General features: G+C 41.0%; 1 protein-coding gene and 1 long non-coding RNA gene across 16 annotated transcripts in view; one reads left to right on the forward strand and one right to left on the reverse strand.

Annotated features, from left to right (window-relative positions):
• Window positions 1-20,323, forward strand: part of LOC125117271 (uncharacterized) — a 169,820-nt gene that overhangs the window by 139,426 nt on the left and 10,071 nt on the right. For 13 of the 15 annotated variants that reach the window (XR_007132574.1, XR_007132565.1, XR_007132564.1 and 10 more), the window contains 3 exons: window positions 4,502-4,681; window positions 7,142-7,262; window positions 12,263-12,463. This is a non-coding gene — a long non-coding RNA (uncharacterized LOC125117271). Of the gene's footprint in view, window positions 1-4,501; window positions 4,682-5,577; window positions 5,726-7,141; window positions 7,263-12,262; window positions 12,464-20,323 lie in introns of all 15 variants that reach the window. The other 2 variants (XR_007132568.1, XR_007132573.1) reach the window with 2 other exon arrangements.
• Window positions 1-20,323, reverse strand: part of NPSR1 (neuropeptide S receptor 1) — a 148,256-nt gene that overhangs the window by 101,599 nt on the left and 26,334 nt on the right. The window contains exon 3 of the mRNA XM_047763034.1: window positions 12,271-12,403. Coding sequence (XP_047618990.1) covers window positions 12,271-12,403 — 133 coding nt within the window. The remainder of the gene's footprint in view (window positions 1-12,270; window positions 12,404-20,323) is intronic.

Consider the following 20,323-nt stretch of genomic DNA (forward strand, 5'->3'; position numbering starts at 1 on the left):
ATCCCTGGCCTTACTCAGAGGGTTAAGGATCCAATGTTGCCATGAGCTGGATGTAGGTCACAGACATGGCTCGGATTTGGTGTTGCTGTGGCTGTGGTGTAGGCTGGTGGCTGTAGCTCCGATTTGACCCCTAGCTTGGGAACCTCCATGTGCTGCGGTGCAGCCCTAAAAAGACAAAAGACAAAAAAATAAAAATTAAAAATTTCCACAACTTTAATTATTTGTCCTACTTTTTAGTATATATTAAATATTTTTCACAAGAAATGATTACATGTTATACGCCAAAGACACTTTTAATAAATTCTAAAGAGCAAGAATCCTTCTAAAAATATTCTCTGACTGCAAGGCAATAAAATTGACTGTGAATTGCAAAATGTTAAAGAAAAATAAAGTCATCTAGAAATTAAACATAAAAATAGCCAAAAACTAATAATGGTTATTGTGTGAAAGAGGAAATAAAAATTCAACAATAAAATATCTGGAAAATAAATAACAATAAGAATGATCTCATATAAGCTTTATGGATTCAGAAAAAAAAAATTCAGTCTTAAACATTTTCATTATGACAGGGAAGAATTACAAGTAATGTCATCAAGATGGCAACATAGCTTATTCCTGACTTCAGTCCCCCTCACAAAAAAACCAACTAGCAACTGTCCATAGACAAGACATGATTGTGAAAATGCCAGAAACAACCGATCCCCCTTTCCTGGACCACAGAGACCAAGAAGGACCATGTTGGAAGGAAATCAGAACAACTACACTTGGACAGCATAACCCATCCCCCAGGCAGGCACAAGGCCATACTGAGAGGGTCCTTCTGGGCCTACAGTTTCCCCAGTGGGGAAAAAATATCCCACAGTGAACATCCACTTCTCCTAATGTTGCAGGATGCTTCCCAGGTTGCCCACTATGGTCTCACCTCACAAAGACTACTGGGGAATCTTCAGGACTTGACCACTGTGGTTCATAAATAAGCAGAGAAGGAGGATGGAGCTTATGGCAACCAGTGCTCAGATCTTGACAGATTTCTCTTCACAGATGTATTGGAGCAAAGATCACAGCTGGTGACCCCATCTGGCTAAGAAAGTTTATTGGGCATTTTTGCCTGATTTTGGTTGCAAAATATAAAGTCAACACACCAAAGTCAGTTGAATTTCTCTACACTAGCAATTACCTGAAAAAACAATAAAGAAAACAATCGCATTTACAATAGCATCAAAAACAATAAAATACTTATGAATAAATTTAACCAAGAAGGTGAAATATCTGTACACAGAAAACTATAAGACCCTGATGAGAGAAATTGAAGAAGACACAAATAAATGGAAAGATACCCCTATTCATGGGTTGGAAGAGTTAATATCATTGAAATGCCCAAGCTATCCCAATCAACAGATTCAATGCAATCCTTATGAAGATTTCTATGGCATTTTTCACAGAAATAGAAAATTCATTTGGGATCACAGAAGACTGCAAATACCCAAGGCAGTTCTGAGAAATAAGAACACAGCTAGAGGCATAGTACATTCTGATTTCAAACTATGCTACAAAGCTGTCATAATCAAACAGTATGGTACTGGCATAAATACAGATGCATAGACCAATGAAACAGAATTTAGAGGCTAGAAATAAACCATGCATATACAGTTAACGAATATTTGACAAGGGGACTAAGAATACTCAATAGAGAAAAGATGCTCTCTTCAATAAGTGGGGCTGGGCAAACTGGATATTCACATGCAGAAGAATGACACTGGCCCCCATCTTATATTGTTCACAAAGATGAACTTTAAGTGGATTAAAGACAAACGCTATATGTGCAATCTAAGAAAAAACAATGAACACATGGAGAACAAATTGGTGGTTGGCAGAAGTCGGGGTGGGGGAAATGGGTGAAGGTGGTCAAAGGGAACAAACTTCTAGTTCTAAGAAGAATGAGTTCTGGGGATGTTCTGTACAGCATTGTGACTGCAGTTAACAATAGGGTATTGTATATTCAAAAGCTGCCCAGAGAGTAGATTTTTAAAGTTCTTAACACACACACCCTTCTCCCACCCCCAAGGTGTAACTATGTGAGGTGATGGATGCTAAGTAAACCTACTGCGGTAATCATTTTGCGATATATACATAGAGCATATCTTTACTTTGCACATGTTAAGCTTATACATAGTCTATGTCAATTTTATCTCAATAAAGCTGACAAAAATTTAAAAATAAATGAATGAGCATATTTAAAATAAATAAATGAACCACATATGCAACTCAAAATTCCAGGGAAAAAGTGACTGAAACCAGCATTGGAAAGTTGGTAGTAAACTCCATTTATAGCCTTGAACACCTCAGTCTTCCTGGTCTCACCTCCCTCGCTGAACCTCTCAGTTTTCTCTGATCTCAGATAGTTATTAGAAGGATTTTGAGAGTGGTGCATTCATTAGTTTATTAGTAAACTGCTCTCCAGAAAGTGCTTTGAGACAAAGCGAATTTCCACCAATATGAGAAGATTTGGTCCTATCAGAAGAAGGAAGTTATTTGAATATGTGCCAAAAGATATATTTTCTATCTTTCCTTGGTTGAACATTCAATGGGAGTTACTCTCATTAGCTCCCTTTCTTTATGGCATTTGAATACAACAGACAAGTCAGTCTTGGAGATGATAAATGACTAATAAATTTTAATTGGCACTTTAGCTCATAAAATATAAATAGTCATTAATTCATCCAGAAATTGTTAAGATGGAAGTGCTGAAAATTGCAGAATATGCCAAAATAGCAGCTTTAAGATCTTCTGATTTCCTTCCATGCTCATGACTAATCCTACAGTCAAAATTCCTAATGGAAAATAGAAGAATTAGGTAAGATTTTTTTTTTTTTGAAAGGGTAAGAAATGGGCAGAAAGGAGAAGTGAGTTAAAATATACAGATGTAGAATTAAAACAATTCTTTCATTCAGGTGTCTGGTAAATGATGTGCTCTTTGTTTTCACAGATATATGGGTGCTGCTATAGTTACTGTTGGGGGGGGAGACAAATTAGGCATGGATTCTTCTCTAAAACACTAGCTAGGGAAGAAGAAAATGCTCCTTTTTAAAATAAGCAAATTAATTATATTTGATTTGGTGTGGATCAAACATTAACAGGTGAATAGAGAATCCATCCACTCAAGGAAGTGATCCCGGTTCTATAACTGTTGCAAGCCAATAGGTTTTTATTTCTAGGATCCTTTTCAGGGTCCCCCCAGTGTGAATCTATGTTGTTGGCTTCTACAGCACCTGTCCCATGACATTTTTCATGACCTTTTGGTCCTGCGTGACCTAAAAGAATATCGGCCAATTTGAGAGTCACAGAAATGTCTTCCTTTGAGGAAGTGAGTTCAAAGTTTCTTAAATAAATAATAAAGAATGCTCACAAGATTTAATTGTGAGGATATTTTTTGCAGAATTTCTGATAATACCCCAAAGACTGGGGGTGGGGGTATGTAAGCAGTCAACAATAAGAGTTAATCTACTTAATGGGACAGCCATCCAGTGGGTCACTGAGGTATCTGGATAATACACAAAGTGCTGGCGCGCCAAGATAAGAGATTTGAAGAAGAAAGCGTGGTGCTCTGGAGGGAGCATTTTCAAAGCAGGGAAATGGATGGTTAAACAGATTATCATCTAAACTTCTCAGTTCTTGATGGAGACTGAAGTATGGAAGACAAGTTACACCAGACTGCTACTTCTCATTTTTCCTTAGGAAAAGAAGCCTGATTTTATTCTGGGCAATGGGTTAAATACAATCAAGCAAAAAAGCAGACAAAATATTGACCAGATTTTCTTAAGTTAGAGATGGCAAATGAAAGGCAAGCAAAAATTAATGAGTAGGAGTTCCAGGAACGCCAGTTAAGAGGACAAAGGGCTGGCATGAGCCCCTCTTCCTTTCTGTCGACTAGAATTTGGGGATGATGACAGGAGTTCTAGCAGCCACCTTGAACCAAGAGTCATCCATGCCATGAGCTGACCTTGAGGATGAAAGTCCTTTAACACAGTAGAAATATAGAGGAGCCTGAGTCTCCAGTGATAGGGACATACACTATGAGCCCTGGACCACTTTCCTCCAGAATTCTTTACATAACATGAAAATAAATCCTTATAAGCTTAAGCCACCATTATCTGGCTTTTATACATATGCAGCTGAATTCAATTCCAACTGATTCACCAACTAAATAAGTAAGAGACCAAATGGAAGTCAAAATTTTCTCAAAGAATCACTCAAGGATACCGGGCTGTATGTAGGAGGCTGTTCTCAGGAGGTGAGTCATGATGGAAAACATTGTTTAATGAAGAGCATGAATATTGCCTTATCCAATAGTAACTGTTAGTGCTTATTTTTCTCCATCAGAAGAGCCAGGTATAATGTCTCTGAATTTAGTTTTCCAAATATGTGTGTCGTCAGTGGTGTCAGTTGAATCTGGTGGTTTAAGAATTTGTTTATGTGAAAAAAATTTGGTCATCCTTCACAGCAACCTGGGAAAGTCAAAGACACAACCGAGCAAAGTGCACTGTCCTGAAGAGAAAAGCACATCAGTGGAGGTGGCAGTGAGCCCTTTTGGAGCACCTTCACTTTTTAGCAAGAGACTCAAAGGATTTTAAATTAATCATTTCAATGAATTAAACTACGATGATGGTGGCAGCATAAAACAGTAAGTTTGTTTGTTTGTTTTTTCTTTTTAGGGCTGCACCCTTGGCATATGGAGGTTCCCAGGCTAGGGGTCGAATCGGAGCTACAGCTACTGACCTACACCTCAGCCATGGCAATGTGGGATCCTAGGCGCATCTGCAACCTACACCATAGCTCATGGCAATGCTGGGTCCTTAACCCACTGAGGGAAGCCAGGGAGTGAACCTGTGTCCTCATGGATCCTAGTCAGAATCGTTAATCCCTGAGCCACAAAGGGCACTCCAAACAGTAAGTATTTATTGAACAATTACTATGGACATTGTACTGCATTAGGCAGTTCATAGATATCATCTCATTTAATACTCTCCACAACTCCAAGAGGCACCTCCCCTTTTGGGATTAGGAAACTGACATTCAGAGAAAATAAGCCATTTTTTCCAAAGCCACAGAGCTAGGAAGTAGTATTGCTGAGATTCAGACCCACATCTGAATAACCTAAAACACTGGCAAAGCAAAATATTCATCCAAAGAGGTGAGTTTGTGGAAATTTTTGTATATTTTAAAGAGTGATTTTGTACAGTCATTGACGGAAGAATAGATATGTTAAAAAGATCATATTCAGAATGTTGACTAAAATAGAAAACTAAAAATGTTGTCATATCTAGCCCTTTTCAAAACTTGGAACCATTAATGGTGTTTGCCTTTAAATATAAACTCCCAGTGCCTCCCCAAAGTATTTGAAGTAGAAAAATTTGAAATGGGTGAAATTGGTCTTTGGTGACCTTGGCCACTTTCCCAGCCCCTTGCCATCCACAACCCACAGGACCCTCCTCTAAGAGCTCTCAGAAGTTCATTCACACTGGGAGGTGACAAAGTGAAGCAAGAGAGAGTGTTTTCAGAGTATCTTCACTTTAACAGGCATCCAAGAAGTGTTTTTCCAGTGATGGGCATTTCCGCTGATGCTCAGAGACTTGGGAGGCACTGGGGTGGGCAACTGTCCACTAGTGGAGTCCTGGCCCAGTGCTCACTGTGCAGCCCAGAAATCCAGCCAGCTGCACAACTACAGGTATTTATAGCTGAATCACAGCACTTTCAAACATCCTTTGAAGTTTGTACTCAGCTCTTATATCCAATTCCACTAGTTACTCTTATGCTCTAGCTTGGCCAATCCCATTCACTTATTAAATACACTGGCATCAGGCTCTCATTTTTGCTTCATTTAACCAGGTTTCCATTATCCTGAGTATATTCATGGATTACCTACCCCACACCTAGGCCCCTTGGGGAGGGACATCCTGTAATGATTAAAAACTCAAGACTGGGGGAGTTCCCTGGTGGCCTAGTGGTTAAAGGATCCAGCATTGTCACTCCTCTGATGTGGGATCGATCCCTGACCCAGGAGCTTCTACATGCCATGAGTGTGGCTAAAAAAAAAAAAAAAAACCTAAAACAGACAAAAACTTAAGATTGGAAGAAAGACAGGCTGGGTTTGAATCTCTGGCCTACCACTCATTTGGACCTAGGCAAGGTCCAAATCTCTTTGAGCCTTAACTTCCACATCTATAAAAGTGGAATTATGGCAGGGCTAGGTCATAGGACTTTTGTGAGGATTAAGTGAGGTTATCTACATAAAGCCTCGCACAGAGCCTGGTACATGGTAAGCATTTAATAAAGTTTAGCTTCCAGGACTGTGGCCCTGTTTGCTAGTGGCGTTCCGTGCTACTCCACTTTAGCTCCCCAGTACAGTGGACACACCCATTGAGTCACGCCATCTATGAGAGTATCTTGCTTCTCGAACACATCTTCACTCCCTTCCAGCTCTTTTGTTCAAGTGCTTTCACTAAACCCACATCAAGCTTTATGGAGACCTCTCATTCCTTGACCTCCACTGTCTCTGTATATTTTGGACCTGTCCTACTTTTTTCTTAGCCATGGTCTTTGTGTGTCCAGTGCTTGTATCACCCTCTTGACAAGTTCAACTTCCTGTTATTGTGTTCCCTTGTTACTGTGTTACGGGCCAGACTTGGCCATGGATTAATTTAAGCATCTATTTTCTGATTTCCTACACCTTGGGGCCTTTGCGGTAATCCACATAAATGGTGACAGTGGCCTGAACAAAGCCAGCAATATAGAGGATATGATCAGGGTAAAGCCTGAACATAGGAAGCCCTAAGAAGCTCCCATTCATTGCTGCCCCTCATTTCTTGCTACTACCTTTCACCTAGGACCTCCATCACCCCACTGTGTCCCGCCCATTCTGAATCATCTGTAATCCAGCTTTTAACCTATTATGGGCTGAATGTTTGTGTTGCCTCAAATATCCTACTTTGTGCCTTATCCCCACTGTGACTGTATTCGAAGATAAGACCTTTATGGAAGTAATTAATGTTAATGAGACTATTGAGTAGAGCCCTGATCTGATAGGATTGGTGTTTATAAGAAGAGACACCATGGAGCTTGCTTTTTCTCTCTCCATGTGCAGGCACCAAGGAAAGACGACCTGAGGGTGCAGCAAGAAGGCAGCTGACTGCAAGCCAGGAAGAGAGCTCTCACCAGGACCCAAAGACCCTGGCATTCTGAGCTCAGATTTCCAGCCTCCTTAGGTGGGGAAATACATTTCTGTCATTTAAGCCGCCCAGTCTATGGTATTGTTATGGCAACCTGAGCAAACTAGGATGTCCCCCTTTTGATGTCGAAAGGAAAACACCTATACAATTTAGCTGTATCGATGCAAGCATATTGGCACTGCAGGAACACACCAATTACAGCATCATCATTATGTGAGAACAGCTCATCCATGCTGAGTTTAAGCCAGTAGCCTGTTTTAATATCACCCATATAGAGTCAGCATCCTGGCAGGGTTTATTCCTCATTTAGAGAAGCCCAATACATGGTCTTAGAATGGACAAATTTTAGTGATAAGCAGATATGAATATGTGCTGATTTTGACTTTTCTCCTTAATCCACATGGTCATCTCATAATCATGAAGACTTTAGATCATATGGGTTAGGCTTGATATCATTAGGAAAATTTCCTTTATATATTCATTTGTATTATTATTGTTCCTGAAGCATATCATGTTTCAATATTTTAAAATTATAGTAAAGAAAACTATAGAAGGAAGTCCCAACATGCATTTTCATTACAGAGAATGAATTTTAAATGTCAAATATGTGATTTATCTAAACCATCTCCAGTGTTAAGCTCCCCACTTTGCCCTCACTCTCCCCAACCCCATCCGAAAAGCTTAACATTTCACTCACATGTGAAAAGTGGGATTTATACTTCAGAGGTGAGTTAGAGTTTTGAAATGGCACATGCTTTTCAAATTCCGATTTAAAAAATTTATATATTTGTAGTTGTAAACCGGTGGCCCTTAGGCAAGATCTGACCTACTGGTATGGTTTTTTTTGATCAGTGCAGCATTAGACAGAAACAGGTGGGGCATTCCTGCTCTGCTTCCTCTTCTCCATCTCTGCTTGTCTCTTTCCCAGGCTCTTTCACACATTACATTACCTGCTCAACAACTGAAGGCATTTGAGATAGTTACTCTCGAATGAATCTATCTATCTATCTATCTATCTATCTATCTATCTATCTATCTATCTATCTATCTATCTACATTTGCTTTTTTTTATTAGGGCCGCACCTGCAGCATATGAAAGTTCCCAGGCTAGGGGTCCAATCAGAGCTATAGTGGCCAACCTACACCATAGCAACACGGGATCCGAGCCGAGTCTGTGACCTACACCACAGCTCAAGGCAACACCAGATCCCTGACCCACTGATAGAGGCCAGAGATTGAGCCTGCATTCTTATGGATACTAGTTAGATTCATTTCCACTGAGCCACAATGGGAACTCCTCTGCTTCATTGAGGTGATATGTTTTGTACATAAACTTTTTATTTTATTTTAATTTTTTCCATGTTTTTATTTATTTTATTTTTAAAAATTACTCAATGAATTTTATTACATTTATAGCTGTGCAGTGATCACCACAACCCAATTTTATAGCATTTCCATCCCAAACCAGCCCCCCAAACCCATTCCCCACCCTGCAACCTGTCTCCTTTGGAAACCATAAGTTTTTCAAAGTCTGAGTCAGTATCTGCTCTGCAAAGAAATCATTATGTCCTTTTTTTTAGATTCCACATGTAGGTGACAGCATATGATGTTGGTGTCTCACTATCTGACTTCACTTAGCATGGTAATTTCTAAGTCCATCCATGTTGCTAAAAATGCCATTATGTCTTTCCTTTAATGGCTGAGTAATATTCCATTGTGTATATGTACCACGTCTTCTTTATCTACTCCTCTGTCGATGGACATTTAGGTTGTTTCCATGTCTTGGCTGTTGTACACAGTGCTGTAATGAACATTGGAGTACACATATCTTTTCAAGTCATGGTTTTCTCTGGATAGATGCCCAGGAGTGGGATTGCTAGATCAAATAGTAGTTCTATTTTTAGTTTTCTGAGGAATCTCCATACAGTTTTCACAGTGGTTGCACCAGTTCAAATTCCCACCAACAGTGTAATAGGGTTCTCATTTCTCGACACTCTCTCCAGCATTTATTATCTGTAGACTTTTTGATGATGGCCATTCTAGCTGGTGTAAGGTGGTATCTCATAGTGGGTTTGATTTGCATTTCTCTAATAGTTAGTGATGTTGAACATCTTTTCATGTGTTTTTTTGGCCATCTGTATGTCTTCTTTGGAGAATTGTTTAGATTTTCTGCCCATTTTTAAAAAAATATAATGGTTTTTATTTTTTTCCATTATAACTGGTTTACAGTGTTCTGTCAATTTTCAGCATGGTGACCCAGTTACACATACATGTACACATTCTATTATTGCACATTATCATGCTCCATCATAAGTGACTAGACATAGTTCCCAGTGCTATATAGCAGGATCTCATTGCTAATCCATTCCAAAGGCAACAGTTTGCATCTATTAACCCCAAATTCCCAGTCCATCCCACTCCCCTCCTCCCCCTTGGCAACAACAAGTCTATTCTCCAAGTCCATGATTTTCTTTTCTGTGGAAAGGTTCATTTGTGCCATATAGTAGATTCTAGATATAAGTGATATCATATGGTATTTGTCTTTCTCTTTCTGACTTACTTCACTTAGTATGGGAGGCTCTAGTTCCATCCATGTTGCTGCAAATGGCATTATTTTGTCCTTTTTTATGGCTGAGTAGTATTCCATTGTGTATGTATACCACATCTTCCTAATCCAGTCATCTGTCAATGGACATTTGGGTTGTTTCCATGTCTTGGTTATTGTGAATAGTGCTGCAATGAACATGCGAGTGCATGTGTCTTTTTCAAGGAAAGTTTTGTCTGGATATATGCCCGAGAGTGGGATTGCTGGGTCATATGGTAGTTCTATGTATAGTTTTCTAAGGTACCTCCATACTGTTTTCCATAGTGGTTGTGCCGATTTACATTCCCACCAATGATGCAGGAGGGTTTCCTTTTCTCCACACCCCCTCCAGCACTCGCTATTTGTGGACTTATTAATGATGGCCATTCTGACTGGTGTGAGGTGGTATCTCGCGGTAGTTCTGATTTGCATTTCTCTAATAATTAGGGATGTTGAGCATTTTTTCATGTGCTTGTTAGCCTTCTGTATATCTTCCTTGGAGAAATGTCTATTTAGGTCTTTTGCCCGTTTTTCAATTGGGTTGTTGGCTTTTTTGCTGTTGTATAAGTTGTTTGTATATTTTAGAGATTGAGCCCCTGTCAGTTGCATCATTTTAAGTTATTTTCTCCCATTCTATAAGTTGTATTTTTGTTTTATTTTCTGCCCATTTTTTGATAGGGGTGTTTGTTTTTTGGTATTTGAGCTGCAGGGGGTGTTTATAAATTTTAGAGATTAATCCCTTGTCAGTCACTTCATTTGCACACATTTTCTTCCATTCTGTGGACTGTTGTTTCATTTTGTTTAGGGTTTCCTTTGCTGTGCAGAAACTTTTAAGTTTAATTAGGTCTCATTTGTTTATTTGTGTTTTTATTGTCATTACTCTGGGAGGTGGATCTGAGAAGATATTGCCGTGGTTTATGTCAGAGAGTGTTTGTCCTGCAAACAAACTTATTATTGAAATAAACTACATAAAGTGCACAAATCAGAAGCATATAATTTGGTAAATAATGACAAAAGGAACATGACCACATAGCTATTATCAAGGTCTGTAAATAGCATGTTCATAACTAGTGCTAGTCCTCCCGAAGCAAATGCTAAGACACATGGTTCCAAGTAATTCCAAGAGGGTCACTGGCTATCAAAATCTTTGATGCATGTATCAGCTGCATTAGGGTTCTTTTAGTTTGTGTTTTCTTGTTTTATTACTTTGTATTCTTTTACTTTCCTTTTAATTTTGATTTTTCCACATCATTATATTTAAGATCCATATCTTTATATTTAATCTGTATCTTTTAGAAGCAGATTAAAGTAGGGATTTTTTAATCGACTCTGACTGTCTTGTTATTTTATTTGAAGTATTCAGTCCATTTACAATTAATGCAATTACTGATATATTTGAGGCTAAATGTAATGGCTTATTTGTCCTACATACTCTAATAATTCTAATATTTTCTCTCTTCTTTCTTAACTTCTTTTAGATTAATTACATATAATACGTGCATATTCTATATAAATGTATATGTATTTTCTTTTACATAGATTGCTAGTAATATAGTCTTTTATAATTTGACAAATTATAAAAAGAGATTTTAACAAAACTCCCCAACTTTTATAAGTCCCAAGGTATTAATTGCAGTAGTTACTTTAGAAAAGCATGTAGACCCCCAAATTATCTAGTATAGGGAAAAATGCAAGGGAATGCATTCTGAGTACTTAAACAAAAATCATGAAATAGTATCTGTTATCTGCAGTAAAAAGACTGAGAGTATAATGAGAAAGCTAATTTATAGGGAGTGTTGGTATGGTTTGGACAAAGAGTAAAGGATAGAGATCTTTCTTTCACAGGCCATTCTTTAACTTGAGAATATTTCCTCATTCCCTCCTTTGTGTGATGCATTTACTCCTCAACTGTACTAGCCAGTCCTCAAATCCACATTTCAGTATCTTGATCCAGGGTATGATCCTATACTATGCCCAGCAGTGGTGTTACAGGTCACTTATACATTTCAAAAGCAATGCCCACGAACTTAGCTCTGCAAAGTCCTTGAGACTTCATGTTTATTATTGAATAGAGTTATTTCTACTTTATTTTCTTGGAGATATTCTTTAAGCTCATAGTATCATCTGATATGGTAATATCACCTTCATGACCTATGGGGGCTGCTCTGTATAGGGAAAGCAGAACCCTTTAGAACTCTTTGGCAGTGCTGAAGTGATGATGGTACTTTCAAGTTTGTTTTATAGGGAGTTATTTTTATAATGGAATTTTGTAAATATTTAAGTGTGTTAAATTTGCTGGAAGAAAAATTCAAATGTGAGTTTTATATCCCTATAGAAATTACTTGCAACTTTGTGGCTGCTTTTTGAACTGATAATACACCAACTCTATTGGTAAAATAATTGAAAGTGAGGGGCTATAGGAATTCTGTACTTATTCCTTTTCCACCTGCAGTTATTTACCTGTGATGGCCAGCTGAGTCACGAAGAAGGTCATTCTCGACTTCCTCTTCCTCCTCCATGTAGAGAACAGCACGATGGCATTTCCAACAATGGTGAAAACAAAGAGGACCCACAGAGTTATCAACTGCTCAGTCTGTAAGAAACAAAGTAACACAAAACCTGTATCAGAAAGGACCAGCATGCTGCACAGAAGGTAAGGCTCAGGTTTTGAAATGTCTTCCTCCTGGTGCCCCCTCCCCACCTGTCAAGTTCTACTCTCAAGAGAACAAAGACACAGTGGTCCTTATTTAAGCTGGCAGCAGTGCAAATTGATATAGCCTTTAAAAAGATCCATTTGGAAATGTTTGTCAAGAGACAAAAATGAATACACAGTATTCTTTGGCCAAGCAATTTTAAGCCTATGTGAAAGAATTCAAGGTGTGAAAAAGAGCACTACAATCACAAAGATGTGCATATTTATTGTAAGAAGAAATGGGAAATTGTTTAAAGATAACAGGATAGTTAAGTAAATAAAGCACTTCAAGTCAATGAACTATTATGTAGCTATTAACAATGACAGGCACGAAGATTATGTGGCAACATAAAAAATGCTTATAATAAAATGGTAAGTGGAAAAACATGATAAAATTGTATACTGAATGTGATTACAGTGCTGCAAAATTATACATGTAGGGAAAAACCTGAAGTATACTAAAATGTTGAGAGTGGTTATTTTAGTATAGTGTGATTATGAGTTATCTTACTTTTTTTCCTTTGACAGAATTGTATAATATAGTAATATTAACATTCTAGTGAATAATGTGTAATTAGTAAAAATGAAAAAAATCAGGAATGCTACTAATTTAAAATGTCAGGTTCCTCATAAAGTTTCCCACTGTTCCTTCAAATGGAACTTTCCATCTACCCCAAGCCCACAGCCCAGGATGAGAAGAGGCCTGAAGTGATGGGAAATGATGGACACAGGGATGGGGTGGTGTGGGCTGTGGGTGAGGAACAGGGGAGCCGGGGGGTCCAGAGGCAGGTCTGAAATGAGAAGCTGAGCGACTTCAGCCCAAAAGGTCTAGGCAGAGTCCTGGTAAGAATGCACATGCCTAAGACTGGAACACAAAGTGCTTCTCCTATTAGGAGGAGATGATAAGAAGAGCTAGAGAAGCCCCTTGTGATGGTAAATTATAGGTGTCACCTTGGCCGGGCTAGAGTACCCAGTCGTTTGGTCAAACCCTAGTGTAAGGTGGTTGCTGTGAAGGTATTTTATGGCTGTGATTACCACCTACAATCACTGGACTTAACACAGAGTGCCTCCATAAGATGGGTGGACTTCAGCCAATGAATTGAAAGCCTTAAGAGCGAAAGTTGAGGTTTCCTGAAGAAGGGATGCTTTTTCAAGAGTTCCTTGAGGAACACAGAAATCATGCCTAAGTTTCCAGCATTCCAGACTCTGAAGCATCAGGGAAGCACTTTTCCTTATACTAAATTAATTTTGAATTATACAGTAACAGACAAATAACTTCTTTAAAAACTATAACATGCAAATCCCCTTTGGCCACCTCTTTCCATCTTGATCAACTATTTGATCCCAGAGGTAAACATCATTTCAATTATATTATATATCCTTCCAATCCTTTTAAAAGTACTTTATAAACACACACACACACACACACACACACACACACACACACATCAACAGCAAATATATACCGAGCGGATATTAAATCTTAGATTTACAAATGGGTCCTGAGGCCCTGGTGGAGGTCAAGGCCTTGGAGCTGCATGATGGTGGAAGCCACAGAGGGTGGACCTTTTTGTGGTGCCAGGGGGCGGGGCTGGTGCACGACTGGAGTGGGAGTGACAAAACCAAAGGGTGGGCAACCTCTGTACTTTGAAGGCACAGGTGAAAGAAAGATAGCTCACTTCCAGCATGCTTAGAGGGCAGAATCTTTGCTCAGTGCCAGGCATCCTACTTTTTCTTCTCGTCCTTGCTGACCAGAAGGGCCACATTTTCTGGATGATTCATTTCTCTAGCAGTCTAGACATGGGTGACACTGAGGAAGCATCAGGAGTGGAAACTACTTATTATTAAAAAGGATTATTCTGAATGGAGTGAGGGAATGAGTTTTTGTAAGAGAATTCTCTCCTTTGAGAAAGATGGATAACTGTGCTGTCACAAGCAGATACAGCAGGGGAAGCCTCTGATGTACCAGACTGATGTCCCCCTTTCAGCAGCTCATGTGTAGGTGCTGGGACAGGAAGAGGTGATGTGAATGTGGGGGATGTACCTTTTAAAACTGGAGAGCAACCTGGGGACCAGCGTAAGAAGCTAGGGGGCTTGGAATTCTCTCTTAGCAGAAGGTCTCATGGATACTATAAGGTAATAGATGATACAGGTGATCCATGAGGCATCTCTGCCCCAACATGGACCTAATGGAGTGAGCTGTCAGGAAAGATGATTGCATCCTGGGAGTATTCATGGTTCAGAAAAGTTCATGGAGCCCCTGGAGCAGGTGGTGTGGCAGGAAGGGGCCTACAAAGTCCTTTCCAGCCCTGCTGATCATGCAAATGAGAAATTTCCCAAGATTTTTTTTCCTATTTCTCTTAGGAAAATCTATTTCTTAGGGAAAAGCATTACAATGCCTTAAGTAATTTGCTTTGAATTACAGAATACTCTTATTGCATCCAGCAACCTTTCTCCACTTAGGTGGTGGTGGAGGGTAATTTATTTCCAGACTTGTCTAGATCTCCATCTCTGTTGAACTCTTTCAACCTCAGATGGAGAAGGAAGGGGAAAGTTAGAATGTTTGTGATCCTTCTTTGTCAGATCAGAAGTCTGTATCTCCATGGTGTGTGGGGAGAGAGCAGTGTCTGGAAGCAGACAAAGAAGGAGGCCTGGCCTTCTGCAGTGGACGGTAGGGTGTCAGGAAGGCAGTGGATACAGGCTGTTCTCCTCACTGAGAGCCCATTTTCATCAGCATCCCCCCCAGGCCTATCCAGCTCTCACATCCCTTTCACTGGGAGGAAGCAGCTGGTCACGAGTCTCCTCCTTGGCGGACTTCCCCGGGAAATCCGCCCCAGCCTCAGCCTCTGGACTGAGTACTCCTGTGGTGGGATTCCCTGTGGGCTGGGCCGCCTCCCTAAATCCCCAGGGAGACCTTTGCTTCCCAGAAGAGAGAGAGAGAGAGAATGAATATGGGTCTGCCTGCCCTGCCTGCAGGTGTCTTATGTATCCTACACCTTCCAGAGAGCCCTCCAACTTCGCAGCGGGCGGGTGACACCCTCCCCTATTTTCTGCTTCTGACACAGAATCCTTCCCAACTAAAATGACACTCTGAAGGCCTTGAGGATAAGAATTAGAAACAGGAGAGTCAATCAAGTGAACCCAGGGTAATTTGGAACTAGAAGTCAGTGTTTTTTCCCAGAGTCCCTCTTTCGTCATGCTCCCCTGTCCTTAACATAACGGCCTGTGGTAAGAGCAGTTAGGCCACGTTTCCAGAAAGGCAATACTGAAATACGTAAATGATGTGCTTTTCACAAAGCATGTTGGGGGTTATGCTGCCGACACCAAAATCTAGATTTCTAGAAATCAAGTTTCACAGTGGAGGTGCCCCCTGGCCTCCCAGTGGGCATGGCATGGCTGCTTTCTTCATTTTGTACTGCACCATCCTGATACAGTCTCTTCAAAGTAGGCCCAGGGCTCAGAACCACTCTGCTAGGAGCAGAAGTGACAAACATGGCAAATCAAATTATCCTAGTTAGATATCTCAGTGAATTGGAGGTCAGGTCTCAGGAGGGCTGGAGCAGCCAGTGCCGGCTGAGAGGAGTCTTTTCCTAGAAGCTTGCAGGAACTATGCTTGGGGCTAGTCGGCCCAGGGTGCTCTGTGAACAGGTCAGGGTCTGTTCTCCTTGGGATTAGATGATGTCTATGAGGCAGACTGAACAAATCCTGTGAAATCCAGTCCTCTCCTTCTGCTTTGGAGTTTTCTATTGGAAGACAATCTCACTGGCTTCAGGAAATTTCCAGATGGAAGAAGTTCCCTACTGTTGCTTTCTAAGATCCATGGCTATTTATTTATTAATCATTCAATATCAATTAAAGTGTTGATGCTGCAAAGGAGACTAAAGCATGTAGACTGTATAAATTATCCCCAGCCAGGAGTTCCCGTCGTGGTGCAGTGGTTAACGAATCTGACTAGGAACCATGAGGTTGTGGGTTCGGTCCCTGCCCTTGCTCAGTGGGTTAACAATCCGGCGTTGCCGTGAGCTGTGGTGTAGGTTGCAGATACAGCTCGGATCCTGCGTTGCTGTGGCTCTGGCGTAGGCCGGGGGCTACAGCTCCGATTCGACCTCTAGCCTGGGAACCTCCATATGCCGCAGGAGCGGCCCAAAGAAATAGCAAAAAGACAAAAAGTAAATAAATAAATAAATTATCCCCAGCCAAACTTAAATGCTGTTTCATCATCAAGTAATACCAAGGTCATTCGGGATGGAAACAATTGCACAGTTGTAGGATCATCTTATTCACAGCATTCTTAACCCATGCATGGACATATACCCTAACACACATCCCAGGGTAATGTGGAGATTGGGAAAATGATGACAGTGGGAATTGGGAAAACAAATTTAGAGGCATTTGAACATCACAGTAAGTAAGCAGTGTGCTAGGAAAGTGAGTAGGTTTTCTTTCTTTTTTCTTTGTTTTACCCCTGCACCTGCAGCATATGGAAATTCCCCAGCCAGGAGTCAAATCAGCTGCAGCCGTGGCCTATGCCACATCTGCAACCTGTGCCACAGCCTGCAGCCAAGCCAGGTCCTCAACCCACTGAGTCAGGCCAGGGATCGAACCTACATACTCACAGAGACAATGTCAGATCCTTAACCTGCTGAGCCACAATATGAACATCAGGTTTTCAAACCTTCCTGATTTGAAATCAGATTTTTTACTACTTTCTAGATGTGTGAAGCATCGGTAAGTAATAACCTCTCTGAGCCTGTTTTCTCATTTATACAATGAATATAAAAATGAAATCTGCCTCAGGACACTTGTGATGGATAGAAAGGATGATGAAAACCCTAACCCTAACACTAACGCTAACCCCTAACCCCTAACCCCTAACCCTAACCCAGCTCAGGGCCTGATGCATCGTATACACACAGTAAGAATTACTCTATCTCCTCTCCTAGTTTCATGGACTACATTTAGGTTTGAGGGGTGATTTATAAATAACTCACTACCTTTTCAGAATGATGCTTGAATTTACCTTGTTTTCAGTTCCAGTTTGTTGGAATTTCATCTGAGCCTAAAAGGCCCTCCTCCTGCACCCCGCCACCCCCAGCAGGTACATACGGTATCCCCACACCATACTTAGAACCCTTTCAGAATATAGTTGGGGATTAAATGCCCCCTAGTGGTCATGTGAGGCAAAATGTCAAGCCAGAGGCTCAATACTGGATAGAAGTGATAGACGAATTTGGAATTTTTCAATGACCAAAGACTAGAGTGTTTTCAACTCAGTTATACATTTGTTGCTCATGACTACCTGGCTTTTCACCTTGAGTTCATGAGGCCATGCAGTGATTCCAGATCCCTACAGATCACAAAATTACAACCTGGGATTGAGAAGGATGAATTGCAGCATTCTTTTGATGATGCTGGGGCTGCCATGGGACTGATACCCGGCACTTGACTCCATGGGATATGCTTCCAGGCCCAAAAAGGCAAGGCATTAGCAGGAGTCACTATTCCAGACTGGCATTTTATCGTTCCCATAGAAAGTGCTTAGTAGATATCTGATGGATGGATACATGGTTGTTACAAGGGCAGGGGTACTTAGAAGTGTCACAGAAGAGGTTAGAGGTTACTTGAAATGAAAATTATCTCAGGAAGCACAGGATATTTAGTTGGATGACTCTAATTGAAACTAGGTATGTTAGACTCGTCCGGGGAGGAAGACAGGATTTTATTGATCATAATCGTTTTCTTTTCCAGTGAAGTCCTGAAAACAAGACAAAACAAAAGCAAAATAAAAAAACTCGAAGGTATCTTTAACAAGCACAGAGTGAATGGGAACTAACACTTGAGCAAATCACATTAATTTAGCACCTGACTGACTTAGTTTGTAATGCAGAATAGTTACTCAATAAATGCCTGTTGGTGATTGTCATGTGCCAGTCATCATGGCCTGACCATGAGATGACACTGTCCTTGATCTTTTAGTTAAAGAAGTAGGGCTCACAGACGCTGCTCACCTGGGACGGCAGCTCAGAGGGATGCAGCTGGAACTTGAATGTGGCTTTGCTTGGCTGGAAAGTCCATGCCCTGCTTACTGTAGTGATTTTCTGCTTGAATTTGGAGCCAGAGATGGTGATATTGCCTGATGAACTTTCAATTTTCAAGTGGAAAACAGATCTCATTTTCCTTATGATCCCAGACTTGTCTGAATTTCTGGAGCTGGGTCGGTTTCATGACTGTCTGCGAGTAAGGTCAGTGCTCAGTATGTGTCCAGACGGATGGACCTTGGAGGAGCGTGTGGCTTCCACACAGCAGGAGTCATAAATATCACACAAGATGCAGCTGCACATCTGCCCCCCGGAGAATCACAAGGCTTTCTCCGCCCTTTACATTTTTGTGGTTCATTTTACGATTCTTGTTATTTCTGTGATGTTGAAGATGAGTATCTCAAACACAGGAAGGAGCACATAGATCATACTTTCCAAGAGAGGAAGTGAAGGCTCAGAGAGGTTCTGATTCAGCCTCACTTCTCAGCGAGCAGGCAAAGAAGCTCTGCTGTCCTGACAGTCACTGAGACCCATGTGCCACCTGTCATTCTCAGCACCCAGTCTCTGAGGTCGGCTCCAAGCCTCCTTAATTTGCTTGGGTGGGTTGGAATATCAAAAGCAGAGACCTGACAATGTCTAATTCCACTGAAGATGAATCACTGTGTTACAGGGAGAGCACACAATTTAAAGTGAGACAGGCGGGAAAAGACTGCAAGGATTTGGATCCTCAGAGCTGCTTCATTTGACCTGAGGAATGAGACGCATTAGGAGGATCTGTAGACCCCTGGGCAGTGGCCATTTCGGAACAGTTGGAAACCTGTCGTTCGGGAGTTTGTCCCAATTTTCCCCAGTGTCCTGCCCCACCTGCTCCTTTAGAAGCACTGCCAGGTGGTCAACAGCCAGTGAGGCGGTCAGCCAGGAGGCATGGGGGTCGGACCAGGAGTGTCCGGCTCGGAGTCTTCCCCATACCCCCTCCTTCTGATGATGCCCCTTTAAAAGTCTGCATTCTCACCACCAGCCAGTAACCAAGCTTGGAGACACCCTTGCAGATCCCATGGAATTACTGTCATCCCACCTATCAGCATTCACCTTTGCTGGGAATTCTACCTTGGATGACTTCCAGGAGAGCCTTCATCTCTAATACTCAATTATGAAAAAGATATCTAACAAGATTTTTAAATTAGTTACTATCACAGAAAGCTAGAAAATTACTTAAAGCTACACATAAGTGTGGATGGATGTTCATTCCAGCCTTGTATTTTTGTAAGGCTTTTCATATCATTTTAACAGGGGTCTGGAACAGGGATGGGCATTGTACCCTCTGATTAGGGGCTGGAGGGACAAGCTGGCAGGGGGCCTTCTGCATGAAGAATGGAGCACATGAATGGGGTGGGAGGTATTGTCACAGCCTGGGTCTGTTGAGGTTGAGAGCAGAGCTGTGGACCAAGATGGTCCCAGACAGCTCTGCGTGACAGTTATTCTATGAACTCCTATGTGGTATATCAGAAGGAGAAGACATCTACCCTTAGGGGAGAGCCTTAGCATATATGTTGGTGTAGAAACGATATGCAGGAAGTGGGACCTTGACCTTGAAATCACATTGCTCTGACCTGATTATACTGGTTTGCATTGTACACAATCAGGCCCAACAAACATTGATTGAGAATCTGGCAGTAAAGTTCAACATACTTTGGGAACGTTGCCATAGTTTCCTAAAAGTCATATAGGAACCGAAGGGAGGCTGAGACAAGGAGCTTCTAGTTTGATGGTGGAGGCATCTATG

This window comes from Phacochoerus africanus, chromosome 16 (assembly GCF_016906955.1).
Source record: "Phacochoerus africanus isolate WHEZ1 chromosome 16, ROS_Pafr_v1, whole genome shotgun sequence".
In the NCBI taxonomy this organism is placed as follows: Eukaryota; Metazoa; Chordata; class Mammalia; order Artiodactyla; family Suidae; genus Phacochoerus; species Phacochoerus africanus.